A 21,730-nucleotide genomic window follows, 5' to 3' on the forward strand; every position below is an offset into this window, starting at 1 on the left:
ATCAAGCTCTATTTTGATCCAAACACAGAGATTAACCTATTTTGTTTTCTCGCACACATAAGCATGTTTGTATCCTATAGACAGCTTGTCAGTCAAATAAGCCACACCTCTAGTTAATGGTGACATCAACCTACAAGTATTTAGGGAGGTACTCTAGGGAAAGCACATTTGTGTAAAGTCAGACATGATGATTAATTTTCCATTAAAAAAAACATTTTCAAAACATTCTCCCTACACTACCATTCATTTCCAGGTGAAGAGAGCATGTCTATTGAAAAACACATTAATCCAGGCACTATGAGGTCAATTTCAAGGAGTCCTCTTAGTTGGTCACAAGAGGGCTCCAACCACAACAGTGTATTACAATGGAAACACAGTGCTAAGCAGAAATGCCATGGTTATGTCTAAAACTGCTTATATTTCATAGAATCACCTCTAAAGGGAAGTGAGGCAGTGAGTTCGGAGAGTCTATCCTCAGCAGGGACCAAGAAATTCTTGTCATGGATTAAAGGCGAGAGCCAAAAAAAAAATCCTCATCTGAAATGTGCTTAAATCACTTTTTTTGTGCCAGAGGATTGAAGCAAAAATCAGCTGCCATGGGGGGGGGAAATACTGGTTTGCTGCAGAATCTAGTCTCAACTGCAGTGGCTTAAAAACTCGGTCTTCCCAAAACGTAAAAGCTGAATTTACAGCTGCAACAGGGTTTTTACTGATGCCTGCATGTCGAGGCTATGCAGACAGATCCAAACGTATTCATATAGTTCTTTAGGATGTAGTAAGCTACAGTATTTCAGAGAAATGGCTTTAAAATGCATTTCGAACTAAACTGCCTGTAGTTAACAGTCCCCATGCCAGCCACCAGGGGGCCCTTTAAGAATACAGTATACTGTATACACAATAAAAAAATTCAATGGGTGAAAAGATCAATGGGTGAGTAGGATACTTATGCAATATATACTAGGACCTCTACTCATTCACACAATTATCCAATCAGCCACTCCTTAAAGTGAATAATTAAATGTTGGAAAAACATTGCATGGTCTTTTCCCCTCATGTTCAATTACTAAGTTTTGGTCCACTGTAACGTCAGACTCCTGTTACTGACAGGAGAGGAATCTGATGTGGTCTGCTGCTGTAGCTCATCATAGTGACGCGTGTTCCGAGGTGCTTTTCTGCTCAGAGTGGTTACTCGAGTGGTTCACAAAGCCTGAGGCTGACCAATCAGTCTCAGAAATAAAAACATCCACCATGTGAAAAGATATCGAGTCAACAGATAAACAGTCAAAGGTCAAAAGAATTGAGATCAACTTGATTTGTCAAAATCATTTATTTACTATAATACATAGCAATGATGTTAATTTTTTTTTTTCTTTTCAGTTTGTACAACAGGTTTGTATGAGGCAGGTCATATGAACAAATGTTGCTTCTTCTAACTACACAAATGGGATCCTAGCAGCAGTGCGCTTCCCCCAAACCTATTGAGCCCTTTTCCTGTTGTTGATTTGACTGAGATATAAATTTTCTGTCTTTCTGAGAGAAACTATTTGACTATTTCTCTGACCACCCTTTCACGTACAAGCTCTCCTCATATCAATCTCTCAAATCTACTGTATCGAACTAGTTTCCACACGAAGACTAAACTTTCTAAGCAGCATCTTGTTACAGCGGAACAAAATTCAGTACCATCTACAAAAAAAACAACAAAAAAAAATGAACAAAAAAAAAAAAAAGCATTATCTTCTTTTTAGATCGGGAATATTACGTACAGTCAATTCATCTAAGTCCAAATTTTAGTACAACAAACCACAAAGAAATCTGATTATAAGTTTTACAAGATTATACAGAGCTCCAGTACCCCATGATTTATCAGCAAATTTTGCTGATAGATAGATATATATATATAGTCTATTTATATATATATATATATATATATATATTTATATATATTTGTATTCATATATATATATATATATTTCTCTCTCTCTATTTAGAGAAACAATTAAAAACAAAATATGATATTAAAAATTAAAATTATGGCATGATAAGATGAGGAGATATAATTTTACCCCTGCTTTACCCCATGTTCCCTCAAATAAAATTGAGTTAAAAAAAAAAAAATCTTGCATAAAAACAGTTAAGGTTGTACATCTTTTTTTTCTTCTATCTTTCAGTAATTACAAGTGGCGAATGACATGCAAATTTAGTTAAAAAAAAAAAACATCAATGCATGTTGGTGTGCAAAAACAACATTTTGAGACAGAAAAGGAAAAAAGAAAACATGGAAACCCAATAAAAAAAAGTTCTAAAAACGACTGAAGGAGGAGCGAGGAGCCAGGCCGCGGTCTTAACGCCCGCTTTTCTCAGATGTGCCAAAGAGTTCCAGTGGAGTTTTTCCCCTTCGGTGGCGGTCAGGATGTGAGGAGCGTGATTTTTTTTACTGCTGGTGTCCAACTCAAGCTGCTGTGCACCGGTTGTGTGTGTGTGTGTTTTATATGTGTTGCAAATCTCATCCCAACAGTCCAATGGGCTCAGGACTCCATCACCACATTAGTTTTCATTATCTTTTCGAAACAGATTTCTACAAAAGAAGTCTTTTTAGAGAAAGGGAATGGGGGGAAAACAAACAAAAAAAAAAGCAGACAAAAATGAGACGTGAAGTCATTAAAATAGATTGTGCATGTAGTGTACACAGAATGGTTCAATTGTCTTTACCCAAAAAAACAAAACAAAAACAAATGTAGTATAAATATATCTTCCTTATATTTGCAGTCATGCTTGTCTGGCCAGACCGGTTCACCACATTTCATGAACAAATCATGTTTCTCATTTGTTGTCGTTGTTTTCAGTCACAGAGATGTAAATTCATTTGTTTGGGGTTGTTGTTTTTTTTATTTGTTTTTTTAAAGAAAATGCATATCTGTGACCTCTAATGGGAATTCATCATCTTGATACAAAAATGAATTTTCTTTTTTTTTTCTTCTTCTTCTCCCTTTCCCGTTTTGAAATGATCAGTTAAATGAGGGGTTCGGAGGGCAGCGGGTGTTGAATCTGCTGTGGCTGCAGTGGTGGAGGGAGCTGTAGAGCCAGCAGTGACTCCACCATGCCGTGCCCGGCGTGCCCCATGTGCCCGGCGTGTGGAGGCGATGTGCCTGTGGCGCCAGAAGGCTCGATTATTTCGCCTCCGTAGAAGAAGTAGTGGCACTGCTGGATGAAGCTCTCGATGACCGACTGGTTGAGTTTGGTGGTGGACAGCGTGTCCTTGTTCTCAAAGTCGGGCCTCATGAGCGTCGGCCAGAAGCAGATGGACAGATTGTCTGCCGTCATCAGCGTCGTCTTACTCTGCTGACTCACCCTAAGAGAAAGAAAGCGACAAGGTTAACTCGGCATACATGAAAATATGAACTGTACTGGAAAGGTACAATGTTATTGTTCTTATTAAGATTAGTTGTATTACAGCTGCTAGGATGATTCAACGCAACTGGGAAATGCTCCAAAACCCCAGACTTGAAAGACTGGATTGATGGGATGATTGAAATCACACTATATGAGAACATGCATAATGAAGGGGAAATAAATAAATAAATAAAGCAAACATGTGCTCATTACCGGCAGCACTTTAAAAAGTGTATTTTTGTTTGGATTGTTTTTGAGTGCTTTCCTTTTATTGTGGCGAATGTGAAAGGTGCTTATTAAATGATGTGGTGATGTACAAAGTTTTGCGCTCAACATTTCTTTTTGTTGTTGTTGTCCCTATTACATAATCCACTGAAAGTGAAAATTATATGTTGCTTTCTTAAGCAAAGAAAATCATAAGGAGGAAATGTTTTACGAGAAACGTAAATGCTGTGGGTTAAGTTTGAGTTATTTACCTACAGTAATGTTCACTTTTTAATGATATTTGACTGGACTTCACACTTCTCATTAAAAATGCACCAACTTCACACTCACTTTCACGAACCTCAAATCGAACACAATCAGACCAAATCCTAAACGCCTTCCTATTTCCTGTATATGCTCACAACATAGGGCATAATATAGCACCATTGCAATTCCTATGCAATGCACTTTGACTAATAATAAACAGCAATCGCGGTTCAACCACAACAAAATCAATCTATTAAAATTAATGACACGTGTAGAATGTGTTTCACGTATACATCACACACATACATTATATCTATATCTATCTATTCTACATATCTATCTATCTATCTATCTATATATCTATCTATATATATATATATATATATATATATATATATATATATATATATATACACACACACACACACACACACACATACATATACACACACACACACACACACACACACACATATCTATCTATCTATCTATCTATATATATATATATATATATATATATATATATATATATAAAAGCTTAGAGAAGCACAATGTAATTAATGGACTAAAAGTATAAGAACATCTTAAACATTCAAATGGGAATTTTTGCCTTCCAATATGTAAATATTCTCAAAAAGCCGTTTCCACCCACAGAACTGTCGCTCGCTCGATGTTTTTTTTGTTTGTTTTTCGACACCATTCTGTGTAAACTCTAGAAACTTGTGTGTGTGAAATTCCCAACAGTTTCTAAAATACTCAAAAACCAGCCTGTCTGGCACCAACAGCATCCATGTCACGATCAAAGATCACAATCTTGTCTTCATTCTGATGTTTGATGTGAACATTAACTGAAGCTCTTGACCTGTATCTATATGATGTTTTTTGCATTGAGCTGCTGCCGCATGATTGGTTCATTAGATAGCTGCATGAATGTGCAGGTGTACAGGTGGTCCTAATTACTGCTAAAATCTCAAAAGTACAATATTTCATTGGTAATGCTCTACACTGGGGTACAGAAATTCAAAGATAATTGGACGATGAAACATCGTTCTGATCCATGATCAGAGCAAATTAAATGGTCTGCCAGCAGTTCTACAAGTTTTAAACAGCCATTAAAAAAACGGTTAACACTTTTCTTTGACAGAGAAAAGAACCATTACTAAAGAGTTTATGTGTGATAAAAGGCAAACGCATAAAACCTGTATTCAAAAGGCCTACTACCCTTAGTGAGTTTTCTTCACTATTCAAAATGTAATTAAAAAGCCGAAGCCCAAGGTACACATGAAAGTTTTTCAGGGAAAAAAATAATTAAAAAAAAAGCCTTTGGTTATTATAACTCTCCTTTTTCGTAGTTTTATTCATCACAGTCACCACTTTCACCTGCTTTTATCATGTGGCCATGCTAGATGCTGGAGTTGCAAGATAAATGCTCTGTACATTATTAAAAGGTTTTTTATTAATATTAATACTTATTTTAAAAAAATAAAGGATTCTCTCTTTCATCTCTAAGCAGGTGACCATTGCATAATACATGGAAAGCTAATTAACAGCATAATATTCTAAAATTACAGCAGGGTTTGTAAAATCAGTTCATAGCCAAGACAAAAACTAGAGCAGTACAGTGGTGCTTGAAAGTTTGTGAAGCCTTTAAGAATTTTCTATATTTTTGCATAAATATGATCTAAAGCATCATCAGATTTTTCACCCAATAACATCCCAGAGTTGAAGCTGTTCTGTACTGAGGAATGGGCTAAAATTCCTCCAGACCGATGTGCAGGACTAATTAACACTTACTGGAAGTGTTTAGTTGCAGTTATTGCTGCACAACGGGGTCACACCAGACACTGACAGCAAAGGTTCACATACTTTTGCCACTCGCAGATATATAATATTGGATCATTTTCCTCAATAAATAAATGACCAAGTATCACAATTTTGTCTCATTCGTTTAATTGGGTTCTCTTTATCTACTTTTAGTACTTATGTGAAAATCTGATGATGTTTTAAGTCATATTTATGCAGCAATATAGACAATTCTAAAGGGTTCACAAACTTTCAAGCACCACTGTACGTGTGTTTGTATACGCATGTTTTTATATCTTGGTGTGTACACCAAGGGACACACAAACATCCCCACAAGGACAGGAATATCTGACAGTTTTGACCTTGTGAGGACATTTGGTTGGTCCAAAGCCAAAAGTTTCCTTTCTGTTGATAGGTTAAGCTTTATACAGACGGCAATGGAAGGTTCTCACAAGGATACTAAAATAAATGTGCGTGTTAAATAACTGAGCACAACAACCAACCTAAAGAACAAAAGGTTTTACCTGTTGAGGTGAGTGATCACATATTTGAACACTTCATAATTCACAGATGGAAATTTCCTCACAATGTCTTTCAGCACTTGCAGTCTTTCAATATGGTCCATTATTTCTGCAAGGACGGAAGCACAATAAACATGCATCAGATTTATTAAGACACAGAGATCATTCATTACTGCATTTTATAACATTTTTGAAAAGCAATTTAACTAATTGTGTCCTAAAATATAAATTCTGATCTGGGTTTGGTGTTGAATAGTGTCTCCAAAGCAGCTCGGTCATCTGTCTTCCTGCTAACAGTGGCTCGAAAACTGGTGCGAGACTAGTCGCAACACATCTGCGAGTCTGACGCTGACGTCACAGAGTAAAAATGTTTGCTCAGAGCACACTGCACAATGGCTGTCTGAGTGAGAAGAGATGATTGGAAATCTGGCAGCAGCTCGAGCGATACGACAGTAAAACGAGGCACGGAGGCAGACAGATTGAGAGACGCAGAGAGGAGGAGAAGCAATGCAGCACCGAGACATTAGCCTACTGCTGAGAGCCTACAGAGTGATCAAGAACACATCACACCAGACTCCATATAAGATCCAGATCAAGGGCTTCTTTGGGGGGGGATCCTAGCCCAAGGAGGGGAAAAAAAAAAAAAACCCTACAGCATCAGTGTAAATTAAAAAATAAAATAAATAAATACACATGCATTTAAATTACTAATCACCATCCTCCTTGGGGAAGGGATTACAGAGCGATGAGACGATTTATTTCCTGTTGAGTTCAGCACAGATTTCTTTGTTCCTGCAAAATCTTGAGGCTGGAGACACAAAATGGGTTCTTGCTGGCGGGTCTCATCATCAGCAGAGAGACATTTGCATTTATTTATTCACCCGGCAGTGCCTTAAAACAGAGCTGGAGAGAGGAGCGTTAAGGGCCTTGCTCAAGGACGCAACAGTGACAGCTTAACGGTACCGGGATTCGAACTCGCCGCTTTCCTCTAAATGTTAGCGCAGAAGTAATGGCCAAACACAACCGATTCAGATCTTTGCCTTCTGACGCATCAGCACTACTGCTCAGTTTATTTACTATAGTACACTATATTTATATTATAGGTTTTTCTCATTGAATACAGACTGCAAACAATGACATCCTTAGTAAGTGGAAATACCCTGAATATAGTCAGATTTTATTGTATTTCCTATTATTAAGATTACAATAAACCAAATATACAATGATGAACCATATTCCAAGCTTGAAATAGTCTCGTTCTATTGGCTGAAAATTTGACCCATTTATTTCTTAAAGAAGGAAAAATTTTATGTGCAAATGAGCAATAATGTCTAGAAATAGGTTTAATGAGCTTATATTTGGTTTATTGTAATCTTATAATAAGAACTACTAGATAAATGTAACTATATACAAGATATTTTAACTTGCTATGGTGCCTTTCTTTTTTTTTTCTTTTTTTTTTGTAGTGTAGCTGTCACACTTCTTATTAAACTATAGTACATTTTGACACCAACAGACAGCCACATTAACATCCACTGCTGCTTTCTCTGCTTGATTTGGAGACAAACTTCCATTACACATTTATTTTTATATATTATATATATATATATATATATATATATATATATATATTTATATATATACAGTGAGGGAAAAAAGTATTTGATCCCCTGCTGATTTTGTATGTTTACCCACTGACAAAGAAATGATCAGTCTATAACTTTAATGGTAGATTTATTTGAACAGTGAGAGACAGAATAACAACAAAAAAATCCAGAAAAACGCACATCAAAAATGTTATAAATTGATTTGCATTTTAATGAGGGAAATAAGTATTTGACCCCTCTGCAAAACATGACTTAGTACTTGGTTTAAAAACCCTTGTTGGCAATCACAGAGGTCAGACGTTTCTTGTAGTTGGCCACCAGGTTTGCACACATCTCAGGAGGGATTTTGTCCCACTCCTCTTTGCAGATCTTCTCCAAATCATTAAGGTTTCGAGGCTGACGTTTGGCAACTCGAACCTTCAGCTCTCTCCACAGATTTTCTATGGGATTAAGGTCTGAAGACTGCCTAGGTCACTCCAGGACCTTAATGTGCTTCTTCTTGAGCCACTCCTTTGTTGCCTTGGCCATGTGTTTTGGGTCATTGTCATGCTGGAATACCCATCCACGACCCATTTTCAATGCCCTGTCTGAGGGAAGGAGGTTTTCACCCAAGATTTGACGGTACATGGCCCCGTCCATCGTCCCTTTGATGCGGTGAAGTTGTCCTGTCCCCTTAGCAGAAAAAAACCCCCAAAGCATAATGTTTCCACCTCCATGTTTGACGGTGGGGATGGTGTTCCAGGGGTCATAGGCAGCATTCCTCCTCCTCCAAACACGGCGAGTTGAGTTGATGCCAAAGAGCTCCATTTTGGTCTCATCTGACCTCAACGCTTTCACCCAGTTGTCCTCAGAATCATTCAGATGTTCATTGGCAAACTTCAGATGGTCATGTATATGTGTTTTCTTGAGCAGCGGACCTTGTGCGCGCTGCAGGATTTCAGTCCTTCACGGCGTAGTGTGTTACCAATTGTTTTCTTGGTGACTATGGTCCCAGCTGCCTTGAGATCATTGACAAGATCCCCCCGTGTAGTTCTGGGCTGATTCCTCACTGTTCTCATGATCAATGCAACTCCACGAGGTGAGATCTTGCATGGAGCCCCAGGCCGAGGGAGATTGACAGTTCTTTTGTGCTTCTTCCATTTGCGAATAATCGCACCAACTGTTGTCCCCTTCTCACCAAGCTGCTTTGCAATGGTCTTGTAGCCCATTCCAGACTTGTGTAGGTCTACAGTCTTGTCCCTGACATCCTTGGAGAGCTCTTTGGTCTTGGCCATGGTGGAGAGTTTGGAATATGACTGATTGATTGCTTCTGTGGACAGGTGTCTTTTATACAGGTAACAAACTGATATTAGGAGCACTCCCTTTAAGAGTGTGCTCCTAATCTCAGCTCGTTACCTGTATAAAAGACACCTGGGAGCCAGAAATCTTTCTGATTGAGAGGGGGTCAAATACTTTTTTCCCTCATTAAAATGCAAATTAATTTATAAAATTTTTGACATGCGTTTTTCTGGATTTTTTTGTTGTTATTCTGTCTCTCACTGTTCAAATACAACTACCATTAAAATTATAGACTGATCATTTCTTTGTCAGTGGGCAAACGTACAAAATCAGCAGGGGATCAAATACTTTTTTCCCTCACTGTATATTTATCTCATTTCAGATCAAACAGGTGGCATTTTGTGCTTTGCTTTCGCCTCATGTTATTAGCTGGTTCCTGGTCACATGACCAGCTGCACGACATCAGCATGACGGATAGTGTGATTATGAGTCATTACGCATTCACAGCTGTATGCTGTATACTCACGCAGTGCTAAGCGTGTTGTAAGGATCATGAGAATGAGCGTTAGTCTCATTTTAGATCGAATCAGAGTTTTAGATTCAAGTCTACAGTATCCCGCCGAAGTCTACTATTAACGGTACAAACTATTTTGTATAGTGCACTATAGAAAGCAGCAGAAAGGGGACACCAGTTTGAATTCAGAAAACACTGACCAGTGAGCGCTTCTAAAACACATCATCACCCCCATCCAGGGCTTCCTCTGCCTTGTGCCCCCGAGTCCCCTGGGATAGTCTCCAGGTTCCTCGTGATCCTGTGTAGGATAAGCGGTATGGAAAATGGATGGATGGATGGATGGATGGAATTATATGCAAAGGTAGCTGCACTGGTATTAATTCTGTGGAGCAATAGCAGGTTGTGCACTTACAATTACAGTAAACTATGGGTCATAATATAGTCACAATTCGGGGAATATAATTTATATCCAGTGAGAATTTGGACAACTCTACAAAATGGCTGCGTTCCTAATAGTGCACCGTGGGCTGGGACGACGCAATGAAAGATCGGCGATGTCGAATGTAAATCGCTGCTGATACTAAACAGAAGATGATATTGTTTATTTTGGAAACGAACAGCTTGTAAAATAGGCCAGGATTACCCAAATACTTACACTGTTGCTGCAAATAATACTGGTGTAGGCGACAGGTAAACTGCCTTTAAATAAATTCCTCACCAAGTGTTTATAAACACTTATAATGCGTAAAAAAAAAGCAATTATTTATGAGGCACTGTTACAAAATGTAGAAATGAAATCGTTCACAATCGAACTAAAATGGGATTAATTACTTTAACTTACGAATGAATAAAATACTACAATGCACAAAAAAAATACTTTCCTTCTTCTCTGATTGTTTGCTTTGGCTGAGTATTTCAGGCAATCACATGTGATCACGGTAGCGCGTGTGGGTAAGGGGATGACGTGCCCTGTCTGTGCGGCGTCTGGGTTTTATTGTTAAGCCGCATTTATACAGAAGAAACGTATAAATAGTTTTATATTCTGGCGCAGCCTTTAAAATGTGTGGTGGATGAGGATGCGAGCTGGGCGGGAAAAAGTTGTAAACCGGTGAGAAACAGGTTACCATGACGACCCTGCTGTAAACAGTATTACACATGGGGGTGGGAGGCAGGGCAAATCCCTTTTTTATTTTACAAAAGGATATCATTATAGTTATTTATAGGTATCGCCCGGCTCTAGCGCACTATATAAAAAGTAGAGAATAAATTCAGGCACAGCAATTATTACCCAAGCTCAAGCAAGGAAGAGTTTCGTTGTAATTCATTCCATGACACTTAAAATTCCTCCACAATTTAAAGGCCGTTCTCTTTAAAAGTACGCCAACTGAGATTGGCAACAATCCCACATCTCTGACAGAGGATCATCTTAAAAGAGAAAGAGCGAAGATATACTCACTAGCTGCTTCTACGAGCTCTGGATGGAGGCTGTAGGGGATGAGGGGGTCTGGGAGATCAGCGAAGAAAGCTTTCAGTGCCCCGGCTACAGCATTCACAGCGACGTCCATGGCCATTAAATCCACACTGTGGTCTATTTAGAGAAACGACAAAGATGTAAAGACGGCATCTTAATATCTTTGCTGGATGTTTTAGCAGTGTTGTTTAATGGAGTAAAAGAGAACACAGAGGGTGTAGAAGACAGAATGAGTAGGTGTAGAGACCGAAATAAAAGAGGTAGTGAAGAAGAGAAAGGGACAAAAAGAAAAAAAAAGTACAAACAGTGAAAGCAAAAACAAAAGGCTGAACGAACTGAAGGTGAACTGACAGCTGTCAGAGCAGATCTCACTATGTAGTGAACACAGAAAAACAGAAATTCTACAGACAGAGAGGCAACATAATAACTCCTAGCCAGCAGGCAAACTGATGCACAGCACACAGATTTTTCTTTTTAAACCAAACTCTGGATGAGTGAATAATCTGGTCACTGTCCACCAACTCATTTGCTCACTCCAGCAGGCTGCTTTAATCTGAACAAAAAGCACAATCTCTGTATTTCAGCCATAAAAATAGCATTTCAGCCATAAACCTACTTCCACTAACCGCTTGTGAAAAGCCTATCGACCCTGAAGCCCTTTTTGTGCAGCGGTCTTTTAAGATTTTGCCAAAATTTTATAGCATTTTGCACGACAACCTGTTCTCCATGTCAGATTATATACAAAGAAGATCCTCTAACGATAGACCTGTGATTAAGGAAATGGGGTTAGCCTGTTTCGTTTACATTTCACCGTTCGTAGCTGTCCTGCGAGTTTCGAGCTATCCTACGATGTCCTCCTATCTCGACTCGTGACCAAAGAATTGTTTTCTTACGGTGCGAGACTTCTGTCTGGGACAGCAAATCAAGATGAAAACCATACAGTTTCTCTTTCCCAAAGTATGCACTCTTTTTGTGTAGCAAAAGAGTACGCAAGCACTGGGACATACTAACTAACACATCATGTAATGAAAGAACATTGTTGCCTAGTTACGCACACCGTCACCGTAAACAAACTCCTTGTTGCATTTCAGCTTTTCGTCATTCATACTATATCATTTACTTGATTTATTTTTATTTATATTTAGTACTTAATATTTAACTTCTTACACTTAAATACCGAAGACGTATCACTGGCGTTACACTAGTCTGCCATGGTTGCAGGTCGAATTGCGCGAAGCAAACCGTCACAAAACTCCTCCTCCCTCGTGCAAGGAGTTATTGGGCAATATTAGCTGAAAAAGACATTTCAACATACTACGATTTGGGACGCGCTAATTCTAATCTCGGATGCTATTTGGGACGGATAGTAAGCGAATCGGGACGCAGCGAGTGTAAACCTGGCTTAACAAGAATGTCAGGATAAAAATGAAGAAACCAATTACTAAAATACTCAACACTGTAAACTAATGTGAAAATAGTGAAATATGCAGAACAAGCATCACAACACAGACATTCTATATTATGGTTTATACTTGCTAATTTGTACAAACTGCAGGACATTTAAAATACTTTTTGGGGCTCCAGAGTGGCACAACAGAAAAGCATTCACCCTGCTGTCAGGAGATTACGAGTACAAATCCCAATGATGCCACAGACATCTGTGGCTGGAAATCAACAGAGCAAAATCAGCTGTGGGGGAGGGATGGCATACGGTCTCTCCCTTGTCAATCACAGGGACTACATTTACATGCGCATCAATATTCTGATATTAATCGAATACAAATGCTTCAACAAATTATTAAACAAATGTTTCAAGTGGCTTCCCCAAATTCAACTGAAAATACAACTTATAATGACTTCTCCAGTTTCAAAATTATTCAACCTCTTCATGGCAAGCATCTTTATCACTTAATAGAGCATCCTTTTGTTATGACCAGCGGCAAATGCGATGCATAGCCAGACACCAGCTTCCTGAGGAATCTTAGCCCATTCCTTATGAGCAATGGCCTCCAGTTCAGTAATATTCTTGGGTTTGTGTGCTGCAACTGCCATCTTCAAATCCCACCAGAGATTACCAATTACTATGGAGTTCAAGTCAGGTGACTGTGATGGCCCTGTAGAATCTTCCAGGACTTCTTCTGCAACCAAGCCTTGGTGGAATTTGAGGTATACTTGGGATCATTGTCCTGTTGGAAGGTCCAATGATGCCAAAGGTACAGCTTCCTCACAGACGGCATGATGTTTTCTCCTATGATTTCCTGATACTTCAATGCATACATCTTGCCTTCCACACGCTGCAGGTTTCCAGTGCCAGAGGATGCAAAGCAGCCCCAGAGTATCACCGAGCCACCACCATGCCTGACTGTGGACAGAGTGTTCTTTCTTCATTCTTCTTCCTCCAGACATACCGCTGATCCATCGTGCCGAAAAGTGGAGTTCTGGCATGGAAACCTTCTGCGTTTAGTACGCACCTTACTGTGCTCACTGAAACCTCAGTTCCTGTTGCCACCAAGTCTTGCTACAGGTCTTTTGCAGTCACTCGAGGGTTTTTCACAACCTGCCTGCTCAGAAATCTGGTAGCAGCCGTTGATAGCTTCCTTTCTCTGCCCCGTCCAGGTATTTCATATATTTTCTGACCCTAGCCAGTTCAGATACTTCAAACTCAAGTGGTCCAGCTCAAGCACACCTGGTGCAACTAATGAAGCCCTTGATTAGCTGCATCAGGTGTGCTTGAGACACCACCCGAGTTGCATATTTGTGCTGTTGTGAGGGATTCTATTCAGTGAATAATTTTGAAACTGGAGAAATCCTAATAAGTTGCATTTTCAGTTGAAATGGCGAAACCACTTGAAGCATTAGTTGTGTTGAACTGTTTCAGTTGCTTTTGTTTGATTTGTTCATTGCAAACAGCTGAAAGTCTGTCAAGTTTGACAATAAACCTGATTTGCAATGGGGGTTGAATAATTTTTATTGCAACTGTATGCGCATGCTCAGACGCTTCGCATAACATATGCTAACCCGACCCTTTCCATTTCAAGGTGGTGTTGTCGGGCATTTTTGATGACGAGAGGTGTTAGTCCTAATTAAATTAGTGTAAAAAAGTAGTAATACAACTAATAACTGAGAATACTCTATAACCAACAGCAGTGTGTGTAGATCGACATACTTACGACAACCATGTATATAGGAATATTCCGATGCCTGTACGCATATAAACGTCACATTTGGAACATGGCTGCAACCCGAATATAGACTTTAAACGGAATTTGATGTGCATGTAAACTTAGTCAGTTGCATTAACTAATCGTGGGCGTGTTTGAGCTCATGTATGTGGAAGATGGCAGATAGCACTTTCCTGCGAGATAGGGCTTTCCTTTTAGTGTGTTACGCTTCCTTGTGATGCAGCAAGAGCAGCAGTTTGAAAAAAAAGGGTGCCTTATATGTCTCGGAGGAAGCACAGATTAGCCTTCACCCTCCCTAAGTTGGTAGCTGTTGTGTGGCAGAGGAACAACTGGCTGGTGGGAAGGAATTGGCAAATGACCAAATTGGAGAAAAAATGGGAGGGGAAAAAAAACTGGAAGGGAAGGAAACAACACTGAAACATAACATTTATAGACTGTAACCGTGTCAGGCATTAAGATAATTACTCTCATCTTATTATCTATTGACATCTCTTTTATCTGCTTTTGACTAACAGGCCATAAGTAAAAAGCTTTGTTTCTCCCTGGTGAATACATTAGCCTGTAGAGCAAAGAGAGATGAGAGGAATGATTTTTCAGCAGAAATGTAAGAAGATGGAAAATGACGTCTAAAGAGAGATTAATTATGAACCAGCTTACCAACACTGTGTTTCTCAGCAATCACGTTATTATTTCAAATTTGTGGAAATGACAGACTATTATCTGCTGGCACAGTGCCTGATTAAGTACCTTGGTCAAACTGTTTCTGAATGTTGTCTTGATCGGTCTTGTTCCCGCTCACACGATACAGGCCTTCTGTGGTGAGCCCTAGAACAGAAGGAAGCAAACAAATCAATTTAGGAACTTTCTAATGGAACAAAGCTGGTAGTCGTTAAAGCCTCAAACAGCACGAGAGGTTTTTAACAGGGCGGAGAAAGTCCCACATGAAATAAAGCAGCACAGTGATTACTATTAGGGATGATGTAAATGATGAAATGTTATGAACGCGAATGCTAAAAGGAACAGATCTGCCTGAAAACTTGCACGAGGTGAAATTAGGCTAGGCTAATTCTCTATTTGTGGACTGTGTGCTACTGAAGGCGCAACAATGTTGACTGTTCCAACCTCCTTTTTAAAACTGTCCTACATAGTGAGTCCTAATTTAGCTCCATATCAGTGGTATACAGGAGGTCAGATGGTTAGTTGTATAATTTATCATGTCATAGGCCTGTTCCATTTCTGTCCAAAAGGCTGAGCTTTTATGTAACAGTGAAATATTTCCTGTATATGATCATTATTAGGATCACTTTGTATCAATCCTTGGTGCCACACCTGAAGGAGGAGGAAAAAAAAAACTCCCTCACTCACAAACATCATATAAAAAAGAAAACCACAGTATTACATTTCACCCACTGTCCTGTCAGGAGGTAGAGTAGTTTTTGAGTGTAAACATTCACTCATTGCACGGACTCCACCTTTTTATGCTTTTGTATTATTCTAATTCGTTCCAACAATGAAACATTCGCTCTCATCCCCAAAAGGGGAAAATAGGAAAACTGTATTCTGTCACATATCAAAGCTGCTCTAATGAAAACCTGTCTCTGTTGACTCAGTTGATACAATTACTTAAATTTTCTGCTTGGGAATGTTTAATCGCACAAACTCTATGAAAGAGAGTAATTTCTCACAAATGGACTTGCTTTCGGTTGCTAATTCAGAGTGGTTTAGTCACTTGGTTTTGTCCAGCAAACTTTAAAACTGAACTACTGCGCATTCCTGGGATGCCCCCACATGTCAGAGCCAGTAGAACTAGGAGTTTAAGGTGAGGCACAATGTTACACGTAGACAAACAGGTCTGTGTACACAAAGGACAGGTGCAGGAAGTTGAGGCAATCAGACGGACTATTCTTACTCACGAGTCAAACAAGGTGAACCACTTCCATTTAGATGAGCGGTTGTGCAGCTTTCTTTCCTTCCTTGATCTCGGTCAACGGAGTGAAGTATTGCTACTGGTGTCATGTGGGCCAGATTGATTTTAGCAATTATCTAACCCTTTGCATTGTAGACAACCAGCCAAACAGTGACTCGAGTCAACTCGATTTCTATCACAGCCAAGGAATCATTACCCTTGGAAAGATAAGTGAGAGGGCAGCCAATCAGTGTCCTCTTTCTAGTTTTAAACTGAGAACTTGGAATGGCAGATGAAAGTGAAAGATTTCAGAAATATAAATTTCAGCATAAGAAACTGCTCGAAAAAATTTGTATAAACAAAAAGAAACCATCAGCGAACCATTACTGGTCCTTAATAGTATCCACTAGATATAACCTGCCACCAATAAAAGGCAACAAATTACTAGTAGACACCCACAGGGACCATTACAGTATCCATTAAAACCAACACAATTCTCATTATAACCATTACAAATTCTATGGAGGGGTTTCTATTGGGGGTTTTTTCCAGAAGGGATACGACTGTAATGTTTTTGGGTTTTGTTTTGTTTTTTTCAAATTACTGAAGACTGATAAAATGAGCCGTTACAAATCCTAGTAATAACACATTTTATTTATAGAGCTTATGACTTTCATTTTTTTTAAAGTCATAATAAAGTCAAAATTCAACACAATAAAACCACTTAAGCCAGGTCAGTATAGAAAAAAGGCCCTAACTACCATTTCACAGGAATGTGCTTAGACACTACTTAAGCTCAAGATCAAGACTTCTTGGATGACTCAATCAGTTTACAGGGGCAGTAAGAAAGATCATAAACTGCCAAAACAAATGCTGGAACAAAGTGTTGATCAAACACAAAAAAACATGTCAACCATGACTGATCAAGAACCACACTGCATCCACACACAGGAAGTAGCAGGACAAAGCATTAGGTAGACATAATACATCCATATAAGAGTTGATGCCAGATGACCAGGAAGTTTCCTGGCTGAGTAAATGTCATGACTAAAGTTAATCTATTAGTTAAACCCAGGTCATGCACATGCACAATACCAGCACTTAGCACACTGTCTAAATCCCCCAGCACTGCAGTACTAACTAAACTAGGTGGGAGGCGCAGTCTGGTAAAATGTATACAAGCTTTTTAGCCACCACCACTGTTCGCCACTGTTTGGCTGCGGAAATGCTGTAGCTTGACTGACAGATGACCTTGCCTATTTTCATCACACTTTATATTCACTCCCTGCAGCAAAGTGCACACGTGTTCAATGGCCTTGCTGTTATAGACCGAGCTACCACCTGGGCTGTCGTGGTAAGTGCAATACCGACAAACCAACGATAAATGGGACGTTGGACTACTGATCAGAAGGTTGCAAGTTCAAATCCCACCACTGCCAAGCTGCCACTGCTGGGCCCTTGAGCATTGGCCGTCAAATGCTCAATTGTATAAATGTGAGAAACGTAAGGCGCTCTGGATAAGGGCGTCTGCCAAATGATAAATGGTAATGGTAAATGGTCTGCACTTATATAGCGCTTTTTCAACCTTAGTGGTTCTATAAAGCGCTTTACACTGGTTCTCATTCACACCCATTCTCTCTCTCACACACACACACACACACACACACACACACGCACCAATGGTAGCAGAGCTCCCATGGAAGACGCTAACTTACCATCGGGAGCAACTTGGGGTTCAGCGTCTTGCCCAAGGACACTTCAGTATGTGGAGGCACATGGGCCGGGAATCGAACCGCCGACCCTACGATTAGTGAACAACCTGCTCTACCACCTGAGGTTTGTTGTACTCTCTAAGTGGTCTACTATAAGCGTGTGCCCCCTATCTATCGCCCTCTGATAATAGTATCGCTCGTAGCTTAGGAGTGGTGTAGGCTGCAGCGATGCTGACGTGGTGACGTGGCAGGAAATATGTAACACATGTACATGTTATGTCATTACAGCAAAAAGTACCAGAAGTCAGCTATAGCTTTTTTTTTTTAAATGTTATTTGTTAATTAATTAATTACCCTTTAACAAGATCTGTAATGCTTGACAAACTGAAGTTGCATGTGCTCAGTGTTGAACAGCATTCGAGATGCTTATTGAATTCTTGTTTAGCAAAGTAACCCTGAACACCACATCGTTTTATTTTCTTAATTTAAGCCCCTGTTCACGTTCCAGACACTGCAAGCGTGGAAAGTTAGCACGCCTTTATCTGTTTGGCACACATGGACAAAGGAAGCTAAGATGCATCAGAGAAAGATGTTTTCTTGTTCTTTGCTCCAAAGTCAGACAACAGAGGCTATTAAGGGTTGTACAGAATACAAAACAGGCTAAAAGGAAACGGATTACCAAACGCAAGACTTGCACAGTTCGTTTTTGTCCATCTGAAAGCTGCAGACACCATGTTTTCGGAAATCTTCCAACGTGATCTATGGACTCCACTGGCAATTCCTTATACTATTGTCAGTTGTCTCAAGCCTAGCGTACAACTGAAAGTGTTGCGCAGTTCTTTACTCTTTATGACAATTTCTATGACTCTTTATGACAATTTCTTGACTATTCAAACAACAGCAATCATACTGTGTATTAAGTAAAGAATAAAATACAACAGGTGTGCTGTAAGAGGAAAAGAATCAACAGCGGGTTTGTGTGCAGAGCCATTACAACCCCGATTTTGATTATTTTCCTTTCGCACACCCTGAGTTGAGTTAATTAAATGAATTAATTATATTAAATGAGCTGTCGTACTTTTAAGAGTTTATTACATTTAATATTGCAGAAAGTCTGCAAGACAAGTTAGTTCCTGTTATCACTTGTTCGTTTGTCATTATAACGCCATGCCAGCCATGGTGGGTTACACTATAGCAAAATATGAAGAATTTAAAACTAAACTAAAACTAAAATCTGGCCTCATTTCATTAAAAATTGCTTCATGTGAATCAACCAAATAAAATAAATAAATAAATAAAAATAAATAGTTCTAGAGGATTAATAATCACAGTCCATTAAAATATGCCTCAGAGACATTGAACTTTGGCATAAGGGGCATAAAGGGTGGAGATGATATGGTCCCAGCGATTATCCAAGTAGAAAGAACATTTTCTACCAACAACAGGGTTGATTTCATGAAGTTTCTCTCCAGTCATCACTTACGTTACAGAAGATGATGAAGCGTTGTTCTCTCACCAGCCAGAAAAAATAACACAATAAATTCTGCTCGTCATGTTACAGAGAAACTGGAAAAGCATCAAGTCATCCGTCCCAAAGACTTTCCCATGGCGGAAAACTTACAGTTACCGTTACAAAGCATGAACACACGAGACAGTTAAATAAATGTCTCCTTGCAGAACGCATTTTTCAGGTATTAGAAAATTTTATTAGGAACACCTGTACATTCATGGAGGGAAAGACAAAAAACACTGATTGAGCTAAAGTTCTGTGGATGGAAATGCTTATAAGAGAGGTCAGAGGAAAATGGCCAGATGTCTATCGTAACTCATATAATCACATCAACCATGGTGAGCAGAAACATGGACACAGCCTCAAACGGGACAGTTAAAATGGGACAGTTAAATATTAGAAAGAAAAAAAGAAAAAGGAACCTGGTCTTTTTCTAGTCTTCAAATGTCCAGTTTGGTCAAGTCTGTCCCCATGATAGCTTCAGATACTTGTTCTTGTCTGATAGGAGAGGAACCTGATGTGGTCTTCTGCAGTTGTAGCTCATCCACCTCAAGGTTTGATGTGTTGTGCTTTCTGAGATGCTTTTCTGCTCACCGCGTTTTTAAACAGTGCTTTTTGAGTAACTGTAGACTTCCTGTCAGCTCAGACCAGTCTGGTCATTCTCCTCTGATCTCTCCCATCAACAAGCTGTTTCAGCCTGAAGACCCTCCACACACATCATTCTGTGTAAACTCTAGAGCAATGGTTCTCAACCAGAGATCAGAAGGGGGGCGCGAATTGTTTTCCAAGAAAAAAAAAAAACACACAGTCAGGGCGTTATTTGGGTACTCTGTTTATTTTATTGCTCCGTGTTCCCACTCCCTCTGTATTTTCTTTTTGCTGGGGAGAGGCGGAGCTTAGCCTGCCTTTTATCTAGCTGTCCGTGCAGACCAGTGTTCCCAACTTAGCGACTTTTTTTTTTTTTGCCAAAAAAACAAAGCACCTACTGACAAATCTAGCGACTTTTTGGACAAACCTTAGCAATTTTCCAAATGTGGCCAGTACTGTCCTGCAAGTGCGAGGTCTTGTTTTCCCGCTGTACTCACACCTCTCTCTTCGTCTGCTCTGTTCAGTGAGGAGCTCAGAGACGGAGATTTAACGATGTCATGGATAACGAGACACGCCCTTCTTCCCAATTTACATCATTCTTATGCGAATGTTTTTAGAACGCAAGACGAATGTAATGCAACATGTTTTACATGTAAAATAGTCCACGTTATTTCAGCCTAGTTCTCTTGTTCAAAGTAGTTATAGTGTTCAGAAACATTTTTAATAATTCATGTTCCATACCTGTCCGTTACGCAGTTTTATAAAAGTCACAAAGGTTATTTTTTAAAAATCATAAAAGTTCTGAAAAGTAATTTTAAAAAGTATAAAAACACAACAGAAAGAAAAATCAATCAATCAATCTATCTATCTATCTATCTATCTATCCATCAAAAACAGATTATAGATTAGGTTATATATATATAAATAGATTTTATATAGAATAAATAATCATTATGCCTGTTCTTCAATATGGGGGGGAGGGGGAGAAATACTCAAACCAGCCCATCTGGCACCAACAACCATCATGCCACAGTTAAAGTCACAGAAATCACACTTTTCCCCATTCTGAGGTTTGATATGAACAGAAACTGAAGCTCTTGACATGCATCTGCATGATTTTATACATTGCGCTGCTGCCACATGATTGGCTGATTGCATAACTGCATAAATGAGTAGGCGTAAAGGTGTTCCTATTAAAGTGACTGTTGAGTGCATAGGTATCAATAGCCTCAACAAGCTCCCTAGTTCAGTAGTCAGGTCACTGATCAGACTCGATTGCAAAATCCTTCCAATGCACTGGAACATTTGCTCTCTAAACAATCCCATAATGCACCACAAAAACCAGGGAGCATCAATGGTCACTATTTGTTTAAGTACTTAATGATTTTTTTTTTTTAAAATCCACTAGCTTACCTATGAGCCTGCTTGACATATTATGACAGAAATACGTGTGATTAAGCTAACAAACGTACAATTTCAAACTTAAATATTTTTACGGTTTTCATTTTTGGTGACGTTTTACAACGTGAGTACATAGTCATGCCGCCGGAAATGCAGTTCTCACCGTCCCAACGTGTAGTGAGCCAGGGTCCTTACCAGTGCCCGAACTCGTGTACACGATATACTGAGTCACCACCTACTGAACTAGGGAGCTGGTTGAGACGTACTCTATAATCTGTGACCAATAATAACCTTCTGACCAATCAGAATCGAGAATTCAATGGTGCTGAGGTATAAAATGTGTTAGGCTTCAAGAATATAAAGTAGATATTAT

General features: G+C 39.2%; 1 protein-coding gene across 3 annotated transcripts in view; it reads right to left on the reverse strand.

The window, feature by feature from the left end:
* Positions 1 to 1,297: 1,297 nt before the first annotated feature.
* The window catches only part of arhgap5 (Rho GTPase activating protein 5), a 53,555-nt gene continuing 33,122 nt past the window's right edge, over positions 1,298 to 21,730 (reverse strand). For all 3 annotated transcript variants that reach the window (XM_053632390.1, XM_053632391.1, XM_053632389.1), the window contains 4 exons: positions 14,988 to 15,065; positions 11,044 to 11,175; positions 6,192 to 6,297; positions 1,298 to 3,352 (listed from right to left, as the gene is read on the reverse strand). In XM_053632390.1, coding sequence (XP_053488365.1) covers positions 3,013 to 3,352; positions 6,192 to 6,297; positions 11,044 to 11,175; positions 14,988 to 15,065 — 656 coding nt within the window. In that variant the 3' untranslated portion in view covers positions 1,298 to 3,012. The remainder of the gene's footprint in view (positions 3,353 to 6,191; positions 6,298 to 11,043; positions 11,176 to 14,987; positions 15,066 to 21,730) is intronic.

Source organism: Ictalurus furcatus, chromosome 9 (genome assembly GCF_023375685.1).
Source record: "Ictalurus furcatus strain D&B chromosome 9, Billie_1.0, whole genome shotgun sequence".
Lineage (NCBI taxonomy): Eukaryota > Metazoa > Chordata > Actinopteri > Siluriformes > Ictaluridae > Ictalurus > Ictalurus furcatus.